Source organism: Myxocyprinus asiaticus, chromosome 36, assembly GCF_019703515.2.
Source record: "Myxocyprinus asiaticus isolate MX2 ecotype Aquarium Trade chromosome 36, UBuf_Myxa_2, whole genome shotgun sequence".
Lineage (NCBI taxonomy): Eukaryota > Metazoa > Chordata > Actinopteri > Cypriniformes > Catostomidae > Myxocyprinus > Myxocyprinus asiaticus.
In genome coordinates, this window is record NC_059379.1 from 6,459,037 (window position 1) to 6,485,561 (window position 26,525).

General features: G+C 39.1%; 1 protein-coding gene across 1 annotated transcript in view; it reads right to left on the reverse strand.

The window, feature by feature from the left end:
* LOC127427319 (cadherin-12-like) overlaps positions 1–26,525 on the reverse strand; it is a 250,633-nt gene that overhangs the window by 74,395 nt on the left and 149,713 nt on the right. The window contains exons 4-6 of the mRNA XM_051674865.1: positions 24,493–24,612; positions 12,205–12,372; positions 7,786–7,973 (exon numbers count right to left, since the gene is read on the reverse strand). Of these exons, the coding sequence (XP_051530825.1) occupies positions 7,786–7,973; positions 12,205–12,372; positions 24,493–24,612 (476 nt within the window). The remainder of the gene's footprint in view (positions 1–7,785; positions 7,974–12,204; positions 12,373–24,492; positions 24,613–26,525) is intronic.

The following is a 26,525-nucleotide window of genomic DNA, read 5'->3' on the forward strand; positions in this document are numbered from 1 at the left end:
CGAAAAAACAAAGAATCCTCAAACCGCTTATTTAACAGGAAAAAGCATGAAAACAATGCATGCTGATATTATAGATTTAGCCTTTAGTGCTGTAAAAGTACTGCTCAATAATCTATATTTCCCTATCTGTCACTCACTCGACGACTGGAGGTTCACTCTTGGGAGCCCCAAACACCTCTGCTGTTTGAAAAAAGGCCAATGGGAATTGGCGAGTGGAATTTGCATGCCACTCCCCTGGACATACGGTATAAAAGGAGCCTCACCTCAGGCTCCGCCCCACTGCGAGGCCCCACCCACCGGTACATCTGACGTGATTATCCCCATGGTCCCCCTCGCCTGGAATTTGGACGTGTGGCTTGCGCTTTCCAACCTGTCGCGATGGCTGACCCAGACCGTCCAACTCGGCTACGCGATTCAGTTCACAAGGTGCCCGCCCATGTTCAGCGGCATCCGCTTCACCTCGGTGAAGGGCGAGAGCACCACTACCTTGCGTGCGGAGATCGCAACCCTTCTGCGCAAGGGCGCGATAGAGCCTGTCCCTCCAGCCGAGATGAAGAAAGGATTTTACAGCCCTTACTTCATCATACCGAAGAAAGGCGGTGGGTTGCGGCCAATATTGGACCTGCGAGTTCTGAACCGAGCCTTGCACAGACTCCCGTTCAAGATGCTGATGCAAAAACGCATTTTAGCTAGCGTCCGGCATCAAGATTGGTTCGCGGCGGTAGACCTGAAGGACGCGTATTTCCACGTCTCAGTTTTACCTTGACACAGACCCTTCCTGCGGTTTGCTTTTGAGGGCCGGGCATACTGCTACAAGTTCTCCCCTTCGGCCTGTCCTTGTCCCCTCGCGTCTTCACAAAGGTCGCAGAGGCAGCCCTTGCCCCGCTAAGGGAAGTGGGCGTCCGCATACTCAACTACCTCAATGACTGGCCGAACGTAGCTCACTCAGTTGCTGTGCACACACAGGGACCTGGTGCTCAGGCACCTCAGCCATCTAGGGCTTCGGGTCAACTAGGAAAAGAGCAAGCTCTCCCCGGTTCAGAGCATCTCTTTTCTCGGCTTTGAGTTGGACTCAGTCCCGATGACAGCACGCCTCATGAACGAGCGTGCACAGTCAGTGCTGAACTGTCTGAAGGCGTTCAGATAGAAGACAGCGGTTCCACTGAAACTTTTTCAGAGGCTACCTGGGGCATGTGGCATCCTCTGCGGTTGCCACACCGCTCGGGTTGATACATATGAGACCCCTTCAGCATTGGCTTCAGACTCGAGTCCCGAGATGGGCATGGCACCACGAGACACATTGCGTGGTCGTCATGCTGATCTGTTGCCGCCTCTTCAGCCCTTGGAACGACCTAGCATTTCTACGGGCAGGGGTTCCCCTAGAGCAGGTTTCCAGGCACGTCGTGGTTATGACAGACGCCTCCAAGACAGGCTGGGGCACCGTATGCAATGCGCACACAGCCGCCGGCTCCTGGACTGGCCCGTGGCTGTGTTGGCACATCAACTGCCTCGAGTTGTTGGCGGTATTGTTCGCCCAGCAGAGGTTCCTGCCATTGATCCAGGGCAAGCATGTGTTGGTCCTCTACGAGGCGCCTGTATGCTTTGAAGTGGCATCTGTTCGCTAAGTGGTGTTCTTCCCGACGTGAAGACCCCCAGGGATGTGCAGTCGGATCTGTGCTTTCCTTCCTGCAGGAGAGGCTGGAGGGGCCTCCACCTTGAAGGTGTATGTAGCCGCAATAACAGCACACCATGACACAGTGGACAGTAAGTTCTTAGGGAAGCACGACCTAATCATCAGGTTCCTGAGAGGTGCTAGGAGGTTGAATCCCTCCAGACCGCGTCTCATCCCCTCATGGGACCTCTCTGTAGTCCTTCGGGGTCTACGGGGAGCCCTCTTTGGAGTCAGTTGAGCTTAAGGCACTCTCTTTGAAGACTGCCCTCCTGACTGCGCTCACTTCCATCAAGAGGGTAGGGGACCTGCAGGCGTTCTCTGTCAGCGAAACGTGCCTGGAGTTCGGTCCGGGCTACTCTCACATGATCCTGAGACAGGCTATGTGCCCAAGGTTCCCACGACCCTGTTTAGGGCTCAGATGGTGAACCTGCAAGCGCTGCCCCAGGAGGAGGCAAACCCAGCTTTGGCATTGCTGTGTCCGGTGCATGCTTTATGCATCTACAGTGGTGTGAAAAAGTGTTTGCCCCCTTCCTGATTTCTTATTTTTTTGCATGTTTGTCACACTTAAATGTTTCAGATCATCAAACAAGTTTAAATATTAGTCAAAGATAACACAAGTAAACACAAAATGCAGTTTTTAAATGAAGGTTGTTATTATTAAGGGAAAACAAAATCCAAACCTACATGGCCCTGTGTAAAAAAGTGATTGCCCCCTAAACCTAATAACTGGTTGGGCCACCCTTAGAAGCAACAACTGCAATCAAGCGTTTGCGATAACTTGCAATGAGTCTTTTACAGCGCTGTGGAGGAATTTTGGCCCACTCATCTTTGCAGAATTGTTGTAATTCAGCCACATTGGAGGGTTTTCGAGCATGAACTGCCTTTTTAAGGTCATGCCACAGCATCTCAATAAGATTCAGGTCAGGACTTTGACTAGGCCACTCCAAAGTCTTCATTTTGTTTTTCTTCAGCCATTCAGAGGTGGACTTGCTGGTGTGTTTTAGATCATAGTCCTGCTGCAGAACCCAAGTTTGCTTCAGCTTGAGGTCACGAACAGATGGCCGGACATTCTCCTTCAGAATTTTTTGGTAGACAGCAGAATTTATGGTTCCATTTATCACAGCAAGTGTTCCAGGTCCTGAAGCAGCAAAACAGCCCCAGACCATCACACTACCACCACCATTTTTTACTGCTGGTATGATGTTCTTTTTCTGAAATGCGGTGTTACTTTTACGCCAGATGTAATGGGACACACACCTTCCAAAATGTTCAACTTTTGTCTCGTCAGTCCACAGAGTATTTTCTCAAAAGTCTTGGGGATCATCAAGGTGTTTTCTGGCAAAGGTTATGAAAGTAACCAGGACATTCTATGGTAACTGAGGGTTGCAGAGGTGCAGATGTTTTTATGTGAAAACAGTGGTTGCTATAGAAAGCGCAGAAAAAAGACTGAAGGAAATATACCCTTTACTTTGTGTTCCTCAAACTGGATTAGGTATATGCCCAAAATCATATATAATGGTATGAATAATTTTGTATCATGTTAACAGTAGATAGTGTGTATATATCTCAGATATACTGTAGTTCTGTATGAGATGCAATATAGTTATTTTTGCTGGAAATGCAATGACAGAATGGTTAATATACTAAATATCCATGTCCATATCCACTTGATGACCCAAATCAAATGATAAGATGACTTGTACTAAATAAGTCTGGCATCAGTGCAAAAACAGCTTTACATTATATATGAATTCTTGGAAAATGCAGTATTGTGATGATGCTCAGCAACCATAACAACTAAACTCTGCTTTATGTTTAATCCCATAACTGGTTCTTTTCTTGACTTCTTTAAGACATGCCCTGTTTTGTATTTTCATATTATTATTATTATTATTATTATTATTATTATTATTATTATTATTATTATTATTATTATTATTATTTGTCACTTACACATATGCAAATAACATAAACAGGTCATATTCACTAATAAATAGGCTATACTGATGCTGCACAAATATATATCAACAGTATAAATGGAATACATGCAGTACAAAATCTATTTTCTACTTTTGCACAGTATACACCATCATATTGCACAGCCTTAAAGTGAATAATGAGATATTTAATTGTAGCAGCCTATTTTTTTTTTCTTTCTGATTCAACAATTATGTGTGACATAATGATATTTCTTCAGTGACAGTGATGTATAATGTGTATCTTCTGAAAGTGATGTGCAAAAACACAGACAATAGCTGAAGGTAAACCTGACACTAATCCTCCTGCTGCTTTGATCACATCAGTTAATGCATCACTATTGTTTTATGATACATTTTCTCAGCTCTGCCTCTCTATTTTTCTATATCCCTTGTGATTCTTTATTCAACATGTTGACAAAGAGATTTGCAAATCACTACGAAAGCATTTATAGATTCAGCAATTTAATAAGCAAAACGATTGAGTATGTGTGTGTCCGTGTGGGATTTTAAGTAAACGCTTGGAAATTGTGCAACACTATATTCCAGGTAACCTCTAGTCATCTTTGCTTTCTGTAAAAAACATCAGACAGCTAAAATGAAAACAGGATGCTGTTTTATATTGCTGTGGTGTATTTTTATTTTTTATTCTTGATGCAATATTGCATGGACCATCAGGAGATTTCTACATAGAACTGGACTGTACGACAACTAGAGATAGCATTTATTATGATTACAATCACTTAAAAAAAGCATTCCAATTAGGGATTAAGTCTCTTAAGGCAAGTCAATTTACTCTGAAGCCATACTGTACAGTATATACTATCCTACACTATACTATACTATAATAAAACTTGTATATAATATAATATAATATAATATAATATAATATAATATAATATAATATAATATAATATAATACTGTATATAGGTATTGTACTAACTGAACAGCTACATGTGTCACTTATTCTGACTTATTCTGATAACAGTGTATTTTTGGACTCTCGGAAATGGAGATTTTGACTATTTCTGATTATTTTTATGTGAATAAACATTTAAAATCACATTTAAAGCAAGCCCCATATCTCTTGTATTTAACTATATACAGCCTTATAAAAAAAAAAAAAAAAATTCTAAAAGGATATTAAGATATATTTAATGTTTCTGGAGTTACTGTATAAGCACTCCAACATGGCACATAAAAACTGATTTGTTTTTTTTGGGGGGGGGGGGGGGGACTTACAGCATAGGCAACAATGGGTTCTGAAGTCAAATGATTTTAGTAATAGACCCACCTATCTCTGTCTAAAAATAAAAATAAAGATGTTACCAACTTTCTACCTGTAGTTTTGCTCCAAAATCAAAGGCAAGAATTTCCATTTTAACCCTCCTCTACATTAATAATGGGTTACTTAGTAGGGTACAACGGGGCTAAAGGCTATCCAGGGTAAAAGGCTCCTTTGATTTTATTTTCTCCCAAAACACTAAATAGCAAGAAAACTACCACAGCACTTTCATGAACACCTGTTTGTCACTGTGCACTGCAAAATGTTCCTGTTCGATGAGATTTTAAGATCATTTGATCAAATATTTAACTAATTTTAAAATGTTGAAAATGTATATAGCTAATAAATATCCTGGAATTTATCACATTTATTTTGAGACAAAATTCGTATTTGTCATTTTCAATTTTGTTCAACGTCATTATATAAAAAAATAAAATAAATAAATAACTGGCCAAAAAGTGAAAGTATAGTATTTGGGGTAAAAAGCCCCCGTTGCAGGGGCTAAATGCCCCTATAAAACACATTGTTTTTGTTGTTTTTTTTTTTTTTTTTAAGTGGGGCAAATAGGTTTGTTAAAGCTGACAAATGGTGCCCTATAACTATTGGCCCAGTATCTACTCAATATCACTACAAACCCCCAGGGTGCTTTTTACCCCAAGTGAGGGAGTTTTAACCCCAGGTGTGGGATAAAAGGCACCCGCTCTACCTTCTGTTGTCATTTATTTTCACATAAATTATGTTGCTCCATCAATATTCAATAATAAAATACATTTATTTCTTGAATCTTGATACACTTTGTGACCAGAAAAAAAGTCTCACTGTACCCTACATATAGATCAATGGCATTTAATATTTTGGATTTAATCATAATTTATGTTTATTTTTCTACGAAAAAAAAAAAAAAAAAAAAAAAAAAAAAACGTTTTGAAAATATCTGAAATTTCAGCCGGGGAAGTTAATGAACTTTGGTTGATTTGACATGGAATAACCATTTTGGTTTCCCATTTACCATCTTTGCCTCTCACTCCCTGTGATGGATGTTATGTAGCATATATTTTAGAGAGTACAGGGGCGATCTCTTCCTGAGGTATTGTCATGCATGCTGTGTGCATTTAGAAGGAAGCATATGGACACAGTTAGAACTCACCACTCCCATCAATCTCCATTTACACTAACAGTGATCCTGGACAGTGCCATTTCACTGATATTACACCACTACAGTTTTGTTTTTCCTAAAACTGCAGTTGTTTTATTTACACGGCTGTTTCCATTCCAGTAGGTGAAGACACAGCTGAGAAAATATGATGAGATGTTGATGTGTCCCCATGTTAATAAGTCCTGTCACGGTGCCAGTATTTAAGTACTTGGCTCAATTCAATTCAGAGAAAGTCACCTTGCGTACTCTCCTGCAGAGCTGAATGTTCGAGTTTACCTTTGGGGGAGTTCTTAATGCCAGACACAATTACCCCAAAGTGCTCTCAACAGTGACGTTTGACTGATGTTTTGATATTGCAGTTGCATGAATGATGGGCTCTTTGGCGTTTCTCAGAGTGCAGTTTGAAAACAAGTGAGGACTCAGCTTTTAAGGACTAAGGCAACTTAGATAGACTCTGACTTAGAACAAATCTTTAATTTCTTTGCTCTGTCTCAGGTCTCTGGTCTTTTGTGACCAAGCCATTTTGGGAAACCCTCTAGCACCACCAACTGTACAAATGTGACTTTTTCTCCTGCTTAAAATTGTTGAAACCTTAGGTCTTGAAACATATGTCGCATGCAGAATTGAGCTGCAAAGTCATGCAGTGAAGTCACTGATTTAAATCTCCACCCACTAGCTTGGCTGACGTCTCGGATTTTACAAATTCCATCCAGTATTTTCCAGATGGATCTTCAGAACAAGATGCTTAAAAGTTACTGAATGGATTTTTGAGCCATACGGGTATTTTTCGAAGTAATAGCACAATGAAGTTGAGGGTGTCAATGTCAAACAGGAAATTAGATCCTTGTTTGGTAACAATTGGACCTATTAAAATAAAACTTGGTAGGGAAAAGGGATTATTACCTGTTATTGAAAGTTTTTTTTTACATTTCAAGGTAGTATATTTCAAAATACACACCAATACAGTTGACAGTGAGGATGCTAAACTGGAAGTAATGCTGTATCTTGCAGACTGATCTCATGGAATTTATGTGCAATTTTTGAAAATTGATATTATGTGGTTCCTTACATGTATCGAGGCATTTCTGAGAGGAATGTCCATTAAGTGGCGCTAAAAGTGAGTACATTTTTTTCCCAAACAGATGATGTTTTAATACTGCTCTATCGTGTTTAAAATAAACTAAACTGATCTCCCTACCCCTACCCCTTAACCGTAAACCTAAACCTAACCGATATTATCATATAAAGTAAATGTGCATGAAAAACGCAATTGCTGAAGCAACCATATCATTTTGTGGTGCTTCAATGACACTTATGCCTCACGTGTCGATTTGTGTGCTCTTCAGGACTCGTACCCTGGTATTTTGCATCGTAAGTGCAACACTCTATCAGATGAGCTAGCTTGCAATTTGATCATGCTTGAACATGCTTGTAAATGTAGATGGTTATTTTATGCAAACGTAAAATGTACTGCCTTACAAATCATGTGCTACAACAAAAGTGTTTCGATATTATAAGGTCGCATTGTGAAAGGAACTGGGCAACATACACAATGTCACTGATGTGTCAAGCCCTGCAATTGCAGCTTTATTTTTTCCTAGTAATTCGCAACAAGAGGAAAACTGTTTTGTTTAGTACTGATTTAGTCACTTATTGAATGAATTTGTTGCACATACATGTCAAATGAGGCTTTACCTTTTTGAGCATGATTATTCCCTCTTGATTGTGTTCATTGGTGGTGATGTCGAACATGGCCCCTCCATCTCCAGGGACAATGTTATATTTCACCTCAGCGTTCTTTCCTATGTCAAGATCATGAGCTTTAATGCGGCCGACTGCAGACCCGACTGCTGATGACTCTGGTACACGCAGGTGAAAGATACCTGAAGAATTCAAACAATGTTTTGTTAAGAAACATGTTGACCAGCAGCGGGGAAGCTATCTTTGAAACTGTAGCTACTGGTTACTCATAATAATACCGGTGTTTACACTTGGTCACTTCATTCGTTTTTACTAATTGGATTGCTATCCAATTGAAAAAAGCAAATTCCATTTACACTTGGTCACATAATTGTGTCTCCGCCAAATGGACATAAATCCGATCTTCAAACGAATTTAAAAGATGCTATTTATTATTTGATTCTAATTGCCCAGCTCGAGTGTGTATGTGTGCGTGCTGTGTAGTTTTCCCTTCTGGGCTTGTCATATGTAAGATGCATCATGCTCGACAACTGAGCTTATTATTAGTATTTAGTTTTGTTTAGTCAGCGACTTTCATCAAATAAATGAAGAATAATTTCTGTCTTTTCTACAATGTGCATCATTTACTTAATTTGTTGCAATTTATTGCCCTATGCAAATATTCTGTAACAGCTGTTATGTTTCGCATTTTCTGTACCTTATGCTGACGTTGTGCTATTTTGGCTGAGTACAGTTTACATATGTTGCTTGAACAGCCAGATGCATTTACACTTGACCGAGTTTAGTCTGGAATGCGTCTTAAACCATGCTACAGAAAAAAAATAAAAAAATAAAAATAAATGTTTGCGTAGTGTCCTAGAAATTGTTACAATGCAAAAAAGCTTCATAACCCCAAATGTAAGCTTAATTTTCTATATGCAAAATAGTAATGCTGCTGAATAGTATGTATGTAATGTATACCGAATACTGAAAGTAGTTGAAATGTTTTTAACTTCGTAACTACTTTTAGTTTCCCCCATGCACATTAGTGTAGAAGCATGCACTCTAAGCACTTAATGCTGATAAGTAAAAATTAATGTGGTAAGCGTCCATGCCTGCAAAAAACACCTCAGCTAATTAGGATCATTAGATGCGTTAGTGCAGTGCACCAAAAAATGTAAACAAGGAGAGAGAGAGAGAGAGAGAGAGAGAGAGAGAGAGAGAGAGAGTGAGAGAGAGCAGAATGCAGAACGCAGCAATAATCATAGTGCCATCCTCTGAGATATACAGTACTGATGAAAATCTGCTACTTTCCCAGGGTACTACCAATATTTACACGGTTAGAACACCAGTGCTAATAACCTCAACCTGACATGATTTCTATGAAAGTGTAAATGAAGCCTTTACTGATTTGGCATTTCAATAGAATTGGAATACAGATTAAATAAATGTACTAATATATATAATATAGTGCATTCATAAATTATTCAGACTCCTTCTTTTTTCACATTTTGTTATGTTGCAGCCTTATGCTAAAATGCTTTAAATTATTTTTTATTTTATTTTTTTTCACATCAATCTACACTCCATACTCCATAATTACAAATTTTGATAACTTTGCAAATTTATTAAAAATAAAAAGCTGAAATATCAAATTGACATAGGTATTCAGACCCTTAACTCAGTACTTAGTTGAAGCACCTTTGGCAATGATTACAGCCTCAAGTATTTTTGGGTATGATGCGACAAACTTTGCACACCTGGATTTGGGGATTTTTGCCATTCTTCTCTGCAGATCCTCTCATGCTCTGTCGGGTTGGATGGGGACCATTGGTGGACAGACATTTTCAGGTCTCTCCAGAGATGTTCGATTGGGTTCAAGTCCGGGCTGTGGCTGGACCACTCAAGGACATTCACAGAGTTGTCTCTAAGCCACTCTTGTGTTGACTAGGCTGTGTGCTTAGCATCATTGTCCTGTTGGAAGGTGAACCTTTGGCCCAGTCTGAGGTCCTGAGCACTCTGAACCATGTTTTCATTGAGGATATCTCTGTATTTTGCTGCATTCAGCTTTCCTTCAACCTTGACCAGTCCCCCAGTCCCTGCCGCTGAAAAACACCCCCACAGCATGATGCTAGATCCACCATGTTTCACCGTTGGGATGGTATTGCACAGGTGATGAGCAGTGCCTGGTTTCCTCCAGACATGACGCTTGGAATTGAGGCCAAACAGTTCAATCTTTGTTTCATCAGACCAGAGAATCTTGTTTCTCACAATCTGGGAGTCCTTTAGGTGCTTTTTCTGCAAATTCAAAGCAGGCTTTCATGTGTCTTGCACTGAGGAGAGGCTTCCGTCTGGCCACACTGCCATAAAGCCCAGATTGGCGGAGTGTTGCAGTGATGGTTGTCCTTCTGCAAGTTTCTCCCATCTCCACACATGATCTCTGGAGCTCAACCAGAGTGACCATTGGGTTCTTTGTCACCTCTCTTATCAAGGCCCTTCTCCCCCGATTGTTCAGTTTGGCCGGGGGAGAAGGCTCTAAGAAGAGTCCTGGTTGTTCCAAACTTCTTCCATTTAAGAATTATGGAGGCCACTGTGCCCTTGGGAACCTTCTATGCAGCCGAAATGTTTTTTAGCCTTCCCCAGATCTGTGCCTCGACACAATCCTGTATCTGAGCTCTGCAGGCAGTTCTTTTTACCTCATGGATTGGTTTTTGCTCTGATATGCATTTTCAGCTGTGAGACCTTATATAGACAGGTGTGTGTCTTTCCAGATCATGTCCAGTCAATTGAATTTGCCACAGGTGGACTCCAATCAAAGTAAAGAAACATCTCAGAGATGATCCAGAGAAATGAGATGCACCTGAGCTAAATTTCAAGTGTAATAGCAAAGGGTCTGAATCCTCATGTCAATGTGATATTTCATTTATTTATTTATTTTTTAATACATTTTCAGTTATCAAAAAACTGGTTGCTGCAATGCCAAAATTTTGGCTCCGGTAGGATACCAGCCCTGGTACCTCGGTATCGATACTAACTTGATACTTAGGCAACAAATAAGAAAAACTCAGATTTTTTTATTAAATAACTCCGAAAATTATTGACAAAAATAACTGCATAATGTCTTGTAGATAAAAATTATGCCTTTTCTGTTTGAATTTTTATAGATTCCATGTTAAATGTTTTAATTAAATGTTACGATCAAATTGTGTTTAATCAAATACATACTGTACAGCTTTGATCAAATGAAAATATAATAATTTATAAATAATTATTTTTGGTAAAATAATAATAATAATAATAATAATAATAATAAAAGTTGCACAACAGAGCTTTACATCAGTAATGAAAACAATCTGATTGCCTGAGGCTGCCATGGCTGAATCACAACATGCTGATATTCAGTTCTGGTATTCAGCTTTTGTGATATTACTTACAGATAATATTACTAATAATTTAACAATTTAATATTATATTATTGTTATTATGAGTATTATTGCTACTACTTTAAATATTACACTTTTATACAGTAGTCATTTATACTGTCGTAATACCTTCAATTTCACGCATCCAGTTAAATAAAGCTCTAATTTCAGCGGGACTTATATTTTGAAATATATTTGAAGTTCTTCTTGTTAATACCGGTATGCAATGCAACCCTAATGTATAATATATATTAGTCCTGTCTTTTCTGCATATTGCTGCACCCCTCGGCATACTGTGGTGCCATTTTGTGGCCCGTTCTGCATAACGGGAAAAGTCCAGGTTCCCCCGATGGCCATTCCACCCCTGTGCCGCGGCCGTTACTTTGACCGGCTGTTTGGGAAACCCCCTGATTCTCCCGACAGCCAGTCCGACCCTGTATATATATATATATATATATATATATATATATATATATTCTAATATCTGAAGGTTTTGATTTCTTTTGTAAATTTTTTTTAAGAAGTCAAAATTTTTGGCATACATTTTCTACATAATTAATTCAGTTGGTTGGAATGAGAATAAACTGAACCTGAAAGTGATCAAATTGCTTTATTTTAACTTGAGATCATAATTTGGTGAAACTGAATAAAAAATTAACAGTCTCTACCGAATAATCACCTGTCCCCTGGCCTACTTCATTATTCATTTGCTTTACTAATGCGTGCTTTTATTTATTTTTTTATTTTATTTTATTTTTATTTATTTTTTTGTTTACTTCAAATCTATATTAGCTGCATGAGTTGTCGAAATACAACCCAATGAAGTCAGGAGTTTTGTTTCTTTTAGTACATGTTGATTAGCTTTGAAACCATCTGATGTACATGTATGCTAGTCTACTGTCCCTCTAAAAGCTGACAAAATAAACTTTTAGTAGATATACACGTTTAAAATTTAGGTTAGGAACAACCCTGCTTTTGTCAAACCATCTCTTCAAGCCTTTAAATGTCTTACTTTTGGAGAACCTGGGTGGGTTGTCATTGACGTCACTCAAGGTGATGTTGATGGTTGTGGTCCCAGCCAGACCGCCTAACTGGCCGCCCATGTCTTTGGCTTGAATGAGAACTTGATATAGTTCCTTCACCTCCCGGTCCATGTTGGGTAGAGCTGTCCTGATTACTCCTACATACAGAAAATTACATGAACACACACAGAACGAAAGAGAGAGAGGAAGAGAGAGAGAGAGAGAGAGAGAGAGAGAGAGAGAGAGAGAGAGAGAGAGAGAGAGCTGATTAATGGAAAGAAGAGACAGAACAGAAGAAAGATAAGGGGAAAGTGTGGTGGTAGAACAAGTGTAGATGAATAGAACAGTGAATAAAGGCATGTATCAATGTGTTAAGAATCGGATTATAGAAAAAAGAGTAGAAGAATAGGGTTTATACTTGAGAAAGAGGCCTACTGAAAATTGAAATGAATTGAAATCTAAAGTAATGACATACACAATGAAGATAAGAAATAGAGAGGTAATTATAATTATAATTATAATTATATATATATATATATATATATATATATATATATATATATATATATATATATATATATATATATATAATGATGGTCTGCTACAATGGATGTCTTCTGCACTATGGGAATTTTACTTAAAGGTGCAGTGTGTCATTTCTGTGTCACTAGTGGCAGTAAGATGAATTGTAAAAATAATTTTGCAAACTGAGGTTGAGCCAAAAGTTCACATGTCAGACTGTTTAAATAAAAAATAAAAAAAATGTTGAAAGCGTTACAGAGCCACGCTGTTTAAACTCGACGGGTAAATCAAACTACACATGTCTTGATTGTGTATATACTCCACACCTTAAGCTGTGATAAGAGAAAATATTTTAACTTCAAAGGCACAATATTCAAAACTTTTGAAGCATTTATCTTGAAATGTCATATGTGTGAAAAATGTGGTTCTCATCAGGATTTGGATTTATGCTCCATTAAATTATAGAGAATGTAATTTTTATTAATAATTTTCATATACTGATGCATACATCATGGTTAGTATTAACAGTGATCATATCGAAACACGCACTTCACTTCTACCAGTAGATTTAGATTTTGAACAATTTAATTAATTTAAACAAATTAAGCCAAAAATATTTCAAATTCAAAAAATTTCACTTCAAAATAAATGAATAAAATAAATAAATAATGATAATACAAATGTAATAAATAAATAACGAAGTTGTCAGAAAAAATCATACCAAATCCAAACATTTCCTCCACCAGCCTCTTTTGACTTAAAAATTACTCTACTATAACAGGTGGAAAAATACCAATACAAATTAAATCATAAATACAATTGTAAATATAAACATAATAATAATAATAATAATAATAATAATAATAATAATAATAATAATTGAAAAATAAACCATGACCTATAGACAGTTTAACACAAATATTATTAAATTGTTGTTTCATAATACGGCTACAACTGTGTCAGTGAAATAATTTGATGTTCCACTTTATTTTCAGATTTTGGAATTGAAATTTATTTCCACCTGCTGGTGGAATCTCCAAACTGCAGATGTAGAAACAGAATTTAGACTTTGCGCTGAAAACAGATGTGCTATTTCTCAGGAAAAAAGCAAACTGTGCTTTGTGCCACTCCATTAACATACAATACACCCACAGTTTGTGGGCTTACACCCACAGAGAGCGCAAACACTCCCACCCATGCCCATTTGAAAAATGCATGAAAATTGCACTTAGAATTAATGCTTTCATGAAAATTGGATAAGAAGTAGTGCACGGTTGTAGCGCCTTGAGTTAGTTTAAGTGTGAACTTCAAAATTTTAAGTAAATTCTACATTTAAATATATACAAATGCATGTTCTATATTATAAGTAAATGTTATTTATTATTGTTTTCTATCTTTACAATGTGTCATCATGTATCACTCCTAAAGTAGAAAATTTTGTCATAATTATTTGCTAATTTTAGTAAATCTCACTGGTAAATAAAATAAGTACATTTTACTTAACTTTTTCAAAGCTGGTGTTCCCAGCATGCACATGCACACGTTTATTTACACCATTTAATATAGTTAATTCTGTTGTACATTTGGTAAATCTTTGTTTTGAGCAGTCTGAAATAAATGTTCTATTCAAAATTATCCATTCATGATCAAACAAATTATCTGCTGATCATAACTGTTATCGTGTTTTGTGCACAAAGTGTTGAGATCTGCGTGCATAGCTCTATTGTTTCTATTGCCAATAATGCAAGGTGATGTTGTCTCATAGACTACTCAGCATGCATTAAAGGGATAGTTCACCCCAAAATGGAAATTCTCTCATTAATTACTCAAACTCATGACATCTCAGATGCGTATGCCTTTCTTTCTTCTGCTGAACACAAACAAAGATTTTTAGAAGAGTATGTCTGTAGGTCCATACAATGCAAGTGAATGGTGGTCAGGCTCCAAAAAAGAGATAAAGTCAGCATTAAGGTAATCTGTATGACTCTAGTGGTTTAATCAATGTCTTCTGAAGCGATCCAGTTGGTTTTGGGTGAGAACAGACCAAAACATAACAAATCTTTTTCACTACACATTTTACTTTTGAAGTCTTTAGGTACAATCATGATTTCATGTTTGATTACACTTCCTAGTGCTTGAAAAAAAAAAAAAAAAAAAAAAAAAGAACACTCATGTGAGAATGCTGTTTGTAGACTACAGCTCAGCATTCAACATCATAGTGCCCTCCAAGCTTGATGAGAAACTCCGGGCTCTGGGCTTAAACAGCTCGCTGTGCAGCTGGATCCTGGACTTCCTGTCAAGCAGACGCCAGGTGGTTAGAATAGGCAGCAACATCTCCTCATCACTGACCCTCAACACTGGAGCCCCACAGGGCTGTGTTCTCAGCCCACTCTTGTATTCCTTGTACACACATGACTGTGTGGCAACACATAGCTCCAATGCCATCAAGTTTGCTGATGACACGACGGCGGTAGGTCTGATCACTGACAATGATGAAACAGCCTACAGAGAGGAGGTGCACACTCTGACACACTGGTGTCAGGAGCACAACCTCTCCCTCAACGTCAGTAAGACAAAGCAGCTTGTGGTGGACTTAAGAAGAAAAGACAGAGAACACAGTCCCATCACCATCAATGGAGCACCAGTGGAGAGAGTCAGCAGCTTCAAGTTCCTGGGTGTCCACATCACTGAGGAACTCACATGGTCCATCCACACTGAAGTCATTGTGAAGAAGGCTCATCAGCGCCTCTTCTTCCTGAGACGGCTGAGGAAGTTTGGAATGAACCGCCACATCCTCACACGGTTCTACACCTGCACTGTAGAGAGCATCCTGACTGGCTGCATCACTGCCTGGTACGGCAACAGCACAGCCCACAACTGCAAAGCACGGCAAAGGGTGATGCGAACTGCCAGACACATCATCGGAGGTGAGCTTCCCTCCCTCCAGGAAATATATACAAGGCGGTGTGTGAAAAAAGCTCGGAGGATCATCATAGACTCCAGCCAACCGAGCCATGGGCTGTTCTCACTGCTACCATCAGGCAGGCGGTATCGCAGCATCAGGACCTGCACCAGTCGACTCCATGATAGCTTCTTCCCCCAAGCAATCAGACTTTTGAACTCTTGATCTCCCACGATCAAAATACATCAGCACTGCACTTCATTACTCTTACTCTTATATCTCACATCGGACTGTTATAAATTATATTATTATTATATATATATTCTCTTAACAACTTACTATCAACTGACAGCCTGAATGTCAATACAGTACAATACAACCTACTGTACATTCTATATATACTACTATATATACTTTTTTATTTTTATTGAATAATGTGTATCTATATTGTGCGTATTGTATACTGTACAGTGTATGTTATTATTTGTATATTGTGTTGTGTGTAATTATGTGTATATTAGACTTTAAATTGTGTTGTGTTAATTTGATGTTATTGTAAATTGGTATATGTCTCATCACTGTCACGACTGCTATATTGATCGGAACTGCACCCAAGAATTTCACACACTATTGCACATGTGTATATGGCTGTGTGACAATAAATGTGATTTGATTTGATTTGATTTGATTTGATTTGATTTGATTTGATGCATGCAGAGCGCTGGATGGCGATATAGGAAGTGTAATCAAACATGAAATCATGATTGTACCTAAAGACTTCAAATGCAAAATGTGTAGTGAAAAAGATTTGTTATGTTTTGGTCTGTTCTCACCCAAAACCAACTGGATCACTTCAGAAGACATTGATTAAACCACTGGAGACTGCTGTCAAGATGTTCAGTGAAAAAGGAGTTGTTTTTTGGTCTGTTCTCACCCAAAACCAACTGGATCACTTCTAAAGCATCTGATACTCGACAGGTTTAACAAGCAAACAAAGCCAGAATAGCAACAACTTCTGTTATCTTCCATGAAGCACAACTCATGTGTTTGCCAGTGCCACAAGAATTGTTTTACAGATCAAGAAAGCACTTCATTGGATTAATTAGACATGGCAGTGGGTGGTTAACACTTTCATACGTACCATCACATCACACATATGTGACGGTTAATAACTGGGCCCCGCAGAGAATCAGAATCAGAATGAGCTTTATTGCCAAGTATGCTTACACATGCAAGGAATTTGTCTTGGTGACAGGAGCTTCCAATTCACAACAATACAAAAACAGCAACAAGACTTTTAAAAAATAATTAAAATTGAATATAAAATAGATAAATATTGAAAGGAAAAAAAAGTATTTATAGAATACACAATATATATATATATATATATATATATATATATATATATATATATATATATATATATATATATATATATATACACTATATTGCCAAAAGTATTCGCTCACCCAACCAAATAATTGAATTCAGGTGTTCCAATCACTTCCATGGCCACAGGTGTATAAAATGAAGCACCTAGGCATGCAGACTGCTTCTACAAACATTTGTGAAAGAATGGGCCGCTCTCAGGAGCTCAGTGAATTCCAGTGTGGTACTGTGATAGGATGCCACCTGTGCAACAAGTCCAGTCGTGAAATTTCCTCGCTACTAAATATTCCACAGTCAACTGTCAGTGGTATTATAACAAAGTGGAAGCGATTGGGAATGACAGCAACTCAGCCACGAAGTGGTAGGCCACGTAAAATGACAGAGCGGGGTCAGCGGATGCTGAGGCGCATAGTGCCAACTTTCTGCAGAGTCAATCGCTACAGACCTCCAAAGTTCATGTGGCCTTCAGATTAGCTCAAGAACAGTGCATAGAGAGCTTCATGGAATGGGTTTCCATGGCCGAGCAGCTGCATCCAAGCCATACATCACCAAGTGCAATGCAAAGTGTCGGATGCAGTGGTGTAAAGCACGCCGCCACTGGACTCTAGAGCAGTGGAGATGCATTCTCTGGAGTGACGAATCACGCTTCTCCATCTGGCAATCTGATGGACGAGTCTGGGTTTGGCGGTTGCCAGGAGAACGGTACTTGTCTGACCGCATTGTGCCAACTGTGAAGTTTGGTGGAGGGGGATTATGGTGTGGGGTTGTTTTTCAGGAGCTGGGCTTGGCCCCTTAGTTCCAGTGAAAGGAACTCTGAATGCTTCAGCATACCAAGAGATTTTGGACAATTCCATGCTCCCAACTTTGTGGGAACAGTTTGGGGATGGCCCCTTCCTGTTCCAACATGACTGCGTACCAGTGCACAAAGCAAGGTCCATAAAGACATGGATGAGCGAGTTTGGTGTGGAAGAACTTGACTGACCTGTACAGAGTCCTGACCTCAACCCGATAGAGCACCTTTGGGATGAATTAGAGTGAAGACTGCGAGCCAGACCTTCTCGTCCAACATCAGTGTCTGACCTCACAAATGCGCTTCTGGAAGAATGGTCAAAAATTCCCATAAACACACTCCTAAACCTTGTGGAAAGCCTTCCCAGAAGAGTTGAAGCTGTTATAGCTGCAAAGGGTGGGCCGATGTCATATTAAACCCTATGGATTAAGAATGGGATGTCACTTAAGTTCATATGCGTCTAAAGGCAGGTGAGCGAATACTTTTGACAATATAGTGTATATATATATATATATATCTACATACACACACACACACACACACACATACATACACGTACACATACATATACACACACACACACTCTGGTGCTCAGAGCTCTGAAGCGTCGGCCAGAAGGCAACAGTTCAAATAGGTAGTGGGCAGGGTGAGTGGGGTCCAGTGTGATTTTTCCAGCCTTTTTCCTCACTCTGGAAGTGTATAGTTCTTGAAGGGGGGACAGGGGGCAACCAATAATCCTCTCAGCAGTCCGAACTGTCCTTTGTAGTCTTCTGATGTCTGATTTCGTAGCTGAACCAAACCAGACAGTTATTGAAGTGCAGAGGACAGACTTAATGTCCGTTGAGTAGAACTGTATCAGCAGCGCCTGTGGCAGGTTGAACTTCCTCAACTTGAGAAGGAAGTACAACCTCTGCTGGGCCTTTTTCGCAGTGGAGTCAATGTGGGTCTCCCACTTCAGGTCCTGTGAGATGGTAGTGCCCAGGAACCTGAATGACTCCACTGCTGCCACAGTGCTGTTTAGAATGGTGAGGGGGGTCAGTGTTGGGGGGTTCCTCCTAAAGTCCACAATCATTTCCACCGTTTTGAGCGTGTTCAGCTCAAGGTTGTTTTGACTGCACCAGACAGCCAGCTGTTTAACCTCCCTTCTTTATGCAGACTCATCGTCATCTCGGATGAGGCCGATGACAGTGGTGTCGTCTGCAAACTTCAGGAGCTTGACAGAGAGGTCCTTGGCGATGCAGTCATTGGTGTAGAGGGAGAAGAGTAGTGGGGAGAGCACACATCCCTGGGGGGCACCAGTGCTGATTGTACAGGTGCTGGAAGTGAATTCCTCCTGTCTCACAAGCTGCTGCCTGTCTGTCAGAAAGCTGGTAATCCACTGACAGATAGATGTGGGAACAGAGAGTTGGTGTAATTTAGTCCGGAGAATAGCTGGGATGATGGTGTTGAAAGCCAAACTGAAGTCCACAAAAAGGATCCTTGCATATGTCCCTGGTCTGTCCAGGTGTTGCAGGATATGATGCAATCCCATGTTGACTGCATCATCCACAGACCTGTTTGCTCGATAAGCAAATTGAAAGGGATCTAGAAAGGGTCCAGTGATGTCCTTCATGTGGGACAGTCTCTCAAATGACTTCATGACCACAGACGTCAGGGCGACAGGTCTGTAGTCATTAAGTCCTGTGATTTTTGGTTTCTTTGGGATGGGGATGATAGTGGAACATTTGAAGCAGCATGGGACTTCACACTGCTCCAGTGATCTATTGAAGATCTGTGTGAAGATGGGGGCCAGCTGGTTAGCACAGGATCTAAGACATACAGGTGAAACGCCATCTGGGCCCTGTGCTTTCCTTATCCTTTGTTTTCGAAAGACGTGGCTCACATCATCTTCACAGATCTTAAGTGTAGGTTGAGTAGCAGGAGGGGGTTGTAGGAGGTGTTGGTGTTTGTGTGAAGTGAATGTCAGAGTGGGTGTGGGGTGTGAGATTGGGCCTTTCAATTCTACAGTAGAACACATTCAGGTCGTCAGCTAGTTGTTGATCCACCACAGGGTTGGGGGTAGGAGTCCTGTAATTCATAAGTTGTTTCATGCCACTCTACACTGATGTAGGGTTGTTAACTGAAAACTTGTTTTTCAGCTTCACAGAGTATCTTCTTTTAGCCACTCTGATTCCCTTATTCAGTGTGTTCCTGGCCTGATTGTACAAGACTTTGTTGGGCCTCATGTATTCAGATAGAAAACAAAGGCAGGCCTAACACAGTCGTAAAACCTAACTCAGCCCCCACATACCAAGTCGTAAATCTTACTGATAAAAACCGCGCCAAAATCAAACAAATGCAGTCCAAAACAGACTACAAATCCCATGAAGCCTTGCTCACTAAAGGATCAAACTCTCAACTCCTATTGGATGAGGCACACGACAGAACGCACCTCAACCATGACATCATCAGGAGTAGAAATACCTCTGAAATGCTTCCGGGATTTGCTTCCAGCAACTTTGTTCACCGTGCATAGACACAGCTCATTGCTGCTCTCAGGTGCAGCCTCGTGGCACAAGGAAGTAACGTCCGACTTGAAACTGTGGCCATACAATCTCCATCTCGGTGGACGAGTTGAGATTACTCTGTGTTCAACCTAACACTCTAACGGATCCGAAGGAGACCACCGAGCAATCCGCATCTTCATCCGTTTGCCTGCAGAAGTGAAGATATTAAAGATTTCTCTTCCATCTTCAATCAAGTCAACATTTCAGATTTCCCCGCCAGCCCGCCGAGAATCAGCAGCCGTACCGCCCGCCGACAGAGCGAGGAAATGGCCTCCCGTCATCACCTGAGCCTCAAGGAACCAAGTCTGAGTTAAAGAACGGATGAACACACATTCTGCATCCTCATGCGATTCAAGTAAAAGGTTTACGTCTGGGCAGAGATAGAATATTATAGTGTGTTATTCTTGTGTATCAAGTTTTTTGCTTGTACAGTTTATGGACCGCCATGTCCGCTCATTATTAATACTCAGGGTATTAATTATCACAAATTTGATTTGCTGTATTGCGGTTCAACCACATTGGACTGTTGTGCATTTCCGCCATCGCAGGTGAGACCGGCAAACTGAGTTTATCCATTAAAGAATCAAAGAACACGGAATGGTTTACGAGCCGTCCACTGTCTAAGTGATAAACTAACAGCTGCTTTCTCTCCCATGATCGCGAAATCGGCTTTGGGGCCATCACTTAATTCTCTCTCTCTCTCGTACTAACCACACACACACACACACACACACACACACACACACACATACACACACACACACCTTATGTGTTATAGGATTATTTTAGTTTCCATATCTAATCATATCACTGTTTAGTTTGTAGTTGTAAATCGGAAGTTTATTGACTGCATTGTATTAATTATTAATTGATATTACTGCATCAATAAACTTTGTTTATATTACAAAGAGAAGTGTTTTGGTTTGTTTTGCATACGCCTGTATTCTTCGGATGTCGATTTTCCTAAGAAAACAATCTAATATTGAGACTGTTATACTATCTGGTTATTAGTCCCTGATTCCAGGGTGGTGCCTCGTCAGTGTTAATCCTTATTCTATAGATTTTTGATAATTGATAATCATCTTTGATGATTGTTGAATTTGATCAATAAGCTAGTGTTAATTTTAATTAATGTTTCATCGATGTTAACAATTAACCACTATCTTTGATAATTGTTGATTTAAAGGATTAGAAAAAGCTAACATTGATTCTCATCAATGTTCTATTGATTTTAATAATTAATAATTGTCTTTGATAATTATTAATTCTTGCTAATAACCAAACCCGCTCCTAAACTTAGCGCACTACATTTACTGGAGCCCCATATGAGGTTTTAATGAGTTAGATTCAATTAATTAATTTAATTATTAATTAATAACTAAAGAAATAATTATTAATAATGTCTGATAGTAACACTGATCTAAACAACCAGTAAAGCCCTACAACTTTATCCCCAACTCTGTAAGCATCCTCTTTGCCCTGATGAAGCTGCCTGAGTTCCGCTGTAAACCATGGTTTGTCATTGTTAAATGTTAAATAAGTCCTAGTAGGAATGCACATATCCTCACAGAAACTGATATATGATGTAACAGTATATGTGAGCTCGTCCAGGTCTGTGGCTACAGCCTTAAAGACAGTCCAATCAGTGCAGTCAAAACAGGCTTGTAGTTCCAGCTCTGCTTCGTTGGTCCATCTCTTACAGTCCTTACTACAGGCTTAGCAGATTTTAATTTCTGTCTGTAGGTTGGAAGAAGATGAACCTGTGCTGTTTGTATTTGGGCAGTTCACATGTGAGGTTTGCTTTGTTAAAATCCCCAAGAATAATTTTAACTGAGTCCAGGTATTGTTGTTCTGTGTCTGTGATTTGATCAGCCAGCTGTTGCAGCACGGCATTCAATCACGCGTTTGGCGCGATATTCACACTCACCAGAATAAATGAGGAAATCTGCCTGAGCAGCGTCACATATATGTGTTTCTGCAACAGCCAGTTACGTTACAAGCTGCCAGATTCAAATCGGCTTTTGCACTGACACAGGCTGCGCTGGTCAAGTGTCTGTAATTTATATTCGCTCAGTTACTTGTACAGTCTTTTAAACCACAGGATAAGTTAATTTTATATACATACATCCAACTTATCACCAAAGTACCACAATAAAAAGTTTACAGCTCTTCTATGCACAGTCAATACATCAAACGCAATCTTCTTCCGATGCTTGCTGCCATTTGTTTACATTAGTAGCGGTTGTCATTCATCAAACAAACAGCTACTCAAAGAGTCTTTTCAAGCACATAATATGTTTGTTTCAGCCAAACTCTCACAAAAGCACCACAATACAAAGTTTACAGCTCTTATATGCACAGTCAATACATCAAATGTCATCTTCTGATACGTGCTGCCATTTGTTTTCATTAGAAGCGGTTGTCATTCGTCAAACAAACAGCTACTCAAAGAGTCTTTTCAAGCACATAATATGTTTATTTTATGTAAAAAACAGCCCAATTGTCACCAAAGTACCACGATAACAGTTCACAGCTTTTATATGCACAGCCATCATATCTGATCTTCCCATGCACGCAGCCACGTCTACTTATTAGGTGCAGATGCAGTTTTCATTCACACAAACAACAACTCAAACAGTCTTTTCAGGCATATAATACGTTTGTTTCAGCCAAACTATCACAAAAGCACAACAATAACAGTTTAAAACTCATATACTCGCAGTGAAAACATGCTGATCGAGTGTGATTATCTGATGCACGCAGCCAAGTGTGTTTACATTAGTGCTTGTCACACACACACACACACACACACACACACACACATACACACAATTTCTGTGAAGTAAAAAGTGCATATAGGCAAACCGGACAGCAGATATTATTTGTTCATTTGTTCATTTGATCTAAAAAAAAAAAAAACAAAAAAATTAAACAAATACAGTATAGCAGACATAACCCATTTGTTCACATTTACTATATTATATACAGTATTTTTGTTTTTGTTTTTTATGATGAGAAATCAAAAATTTAAATAAAATAAATAGATAAAAATACTCCTACACTTTGCCCACCTCTACTGGCTGTGCATTGTCATGCGCAAAAATAACTCACTCCAGGGGGCGCTGCAGGGGAATTTAGACCTTACTCATGAAAAGGTTAAGAAGGTCACAGAACTTCATAAAATACTGTACTGTTTTCAGATGAACTGTAAAAGGGATGTCACGTGTGATTCTCTGAGCCTGTGTTAAAGGCTCAATACCAATACATGTTTTGAGTGAACTTTTCCTTTTTAGATGTGTGTTTCGTGGGTCTGTTTTCTTTTACTCACTCTCAGTCTTGATTCCTTTATGCATTTAACCCCCCTGTGCCTTTGTTTCTCTTGTCTCTCTGCTTTGTTTACAGTCAGTTTGTGTTCAGAAATTTGTTTGATATGGCCTGGTATGAAAACCAGTTTTTCTTTCTTTCTTCTTACCAGTTATTTGATATGTTCAGCTACACAGCGTCACCCTCTGAGCCCCCCAGGGTTCGCTGATATCAGGATATTATATTTGTATTCATGTATTCCTTATTTGCTATGCTTCATATTTGTGCAATGCTTGCACGTGTTCCAATACTCTCATACTGTAGGTCTGTGATTTGTACTGTGTACTTTTGCATATTGAATATTACACTCCACTGAATGTAGAGTAAGCCCATTTAAAGTAGAAAAAAATATTCACTGGCAAAAAATAAATAAAATAAAAGACTATTTATTTGCTGCAGCTTTTGGTGATGCTACTATTCTCTGAGCCATATAAACACCAGAGAATCCATTCGCTTAAAGTGAGTTTACTTTATTTTCAGCTAGGTGGATATTAGGTTCTGAAATGTTGCACCTGATTATGTAATTATAGATGTTTTCGGGCCTCTTTAGCTGATGGAATGTCCATTGCTTTTCCACTATTCAAAATGCATTAGAGTTCAGAGTTGACTCTTATTACAAATCCATTTTACAGGCTATCCACATTATTAGCTAATCAAACCGCAGAGCTTATTTGTCTAATTGGGTCAATAAATGTGATTGTTGAAACATGTGTACTTAACAAGCTTAATCTGTATATTTGCAATATAACCTTCAGGAGTGGTTTACCTGTCTTGGGGTCGACGGAGAAGTATGGCTGTCCGTGTAGTATGCTGTACACCACACGCGCACTATTGCCGTATGTGGGGTCATCTGCATCTGTAGCGGTCACCTTCATCACATACGTACCTACAAAACAGACAGAAGAAATTACTCATATATACAGTATGTTGAACAGCATGAGTACAGAAGAATTTATGGAGTATAAGTTGTTTCAAAGAAGTGTTTTGCAATAATATAACAAATGAAATTAAGTGAAGAAGAAATACTTAAGACTCTGGACTATTTCTTGGCCTCTAATTAAATATGTGCGAATTTGTGGCATGTTAAATAGAGATGGGAGAGAAAATCAATTCTCTGATGCATCGCATGTCTCACTCCAGTTATTTTGAATCGATTCACAAAAATTGTGAATCACCAGTGGGATGAGTGGGATGCTAGAAACAAATGGTTAGACCCCAATATGTACTAAGCGCACACTACAGAACTGATCGCAGACTGAATTTATCAACTACACGACCATCATCCCTGACTGAAACTACAATCCTGAAATTCATCCACAAACTCAAGAAAATAGCAATGGGAGAGTTTATTTGAGATAACACGTCAAAAAACAACATGAAAGATGGGCTTGCACCTGTTTTTTGCTCAGAGTTGCTCAGAAAGGGCAAGGTTTTTATTTTCTAATTATTTTTTTGTTTTCTTCTTCTTAATGCCTTTCTCTCCTCTTGCACTCTCTATTTCTTTTTCTGTTGCTCATTGCCAATGATATATAGAAAATCGTTTTGTCATTGAATTGTAACTCTTTGAATTGTAATCGAATAAACCCCTAAACCCCTTTGTACAAAAGGTCATATTTCCTTGCTTGCTTCCATAAAAGCACACAAAATGCTCTTTTGAACATTCTCAAATCATGCTGCAATAACATGGATCATCAGGTTTTGCATAAACTTGCGGCGTCCATGCCACCTCTAGTGCATGTTGTAATCAAAGCAAAGGGGAGATATACCATATACTAATATTAATTCTGAAATGCATCTTTACTAGTGGTCTTGCAAATTTGGATCCCACTGAATATTATTCCAAATTTCCAAGCTTCCTACCAGCTTCTTAAACATAATGTATATGAATCACAACCTCATTTCTAAAGGTGGTTCTAGTAGGGGTCTTGAAGGATCCAATGCAGTGGTGTAGAAGAGGTGAGCATACTGTGAGCTTATATAAATGTGTACTGTAAACAATGCATATTTTTTATAAAAAAAAAAAAAAATAAATAAAAAAAATGTGTGTCAGGGAAGAAAGTTTCTTGCTGGCATGGTGTACTGTATACAACAGAAAACCATATGGTATTTTCATATACTGTAAACAGTATATGAAACTCTGGGGATGGGGGCATGGTCGTGTATCTGTCTGTGGGAGAGAGAGAGTGGTAAGGCTTGTCACCTGGGCTGTCATTATCTCTAACACCTGTGTCTTGTTATAGTGATGGCAGAGCGAGACCTCAAAAGGCTGACGGGCGACAGCCTTTACATCTGTGTTCCTGTTCATCTTGTCAATAGCCCACTGTTTTGAATGTCGGGCCGTTATATGTGGTTTAAAACTATTTTACTCACCGAGGGTTTTCATATAGGTTTTTGATAATTCTATGCCGAATTCAAATGTTTTCCGTGACTCGCTCTGAGCTTCACTAGTTCTTGCAGGCAGCACTGTAATGATCAGTGGTGTGTGTTGAGAGCTCGAGGCCGGTTCGGCAAGTAAACGTTGTAATGATTGACTCTCCGCAGGCTGGTTGCACCAGCCATACGAAAGTTACAACTTATCCTAGTTGTGGCGTAAATGGGCACTAAGTCACAATTTACACACTACTAAATATTTGAGTGTTGCACCATTAAACTAAGGTAGGACGTAAACCTGTGTGTAAAATAAATATTTGGAATAAGAGGTTGGAATAAAAAATCAGACTGATTTAATGACATCAATTAACTCATGTTTTGTGTGAAAGACTATAATCCTTTAGACAAATGATGATGTTGATATTTACA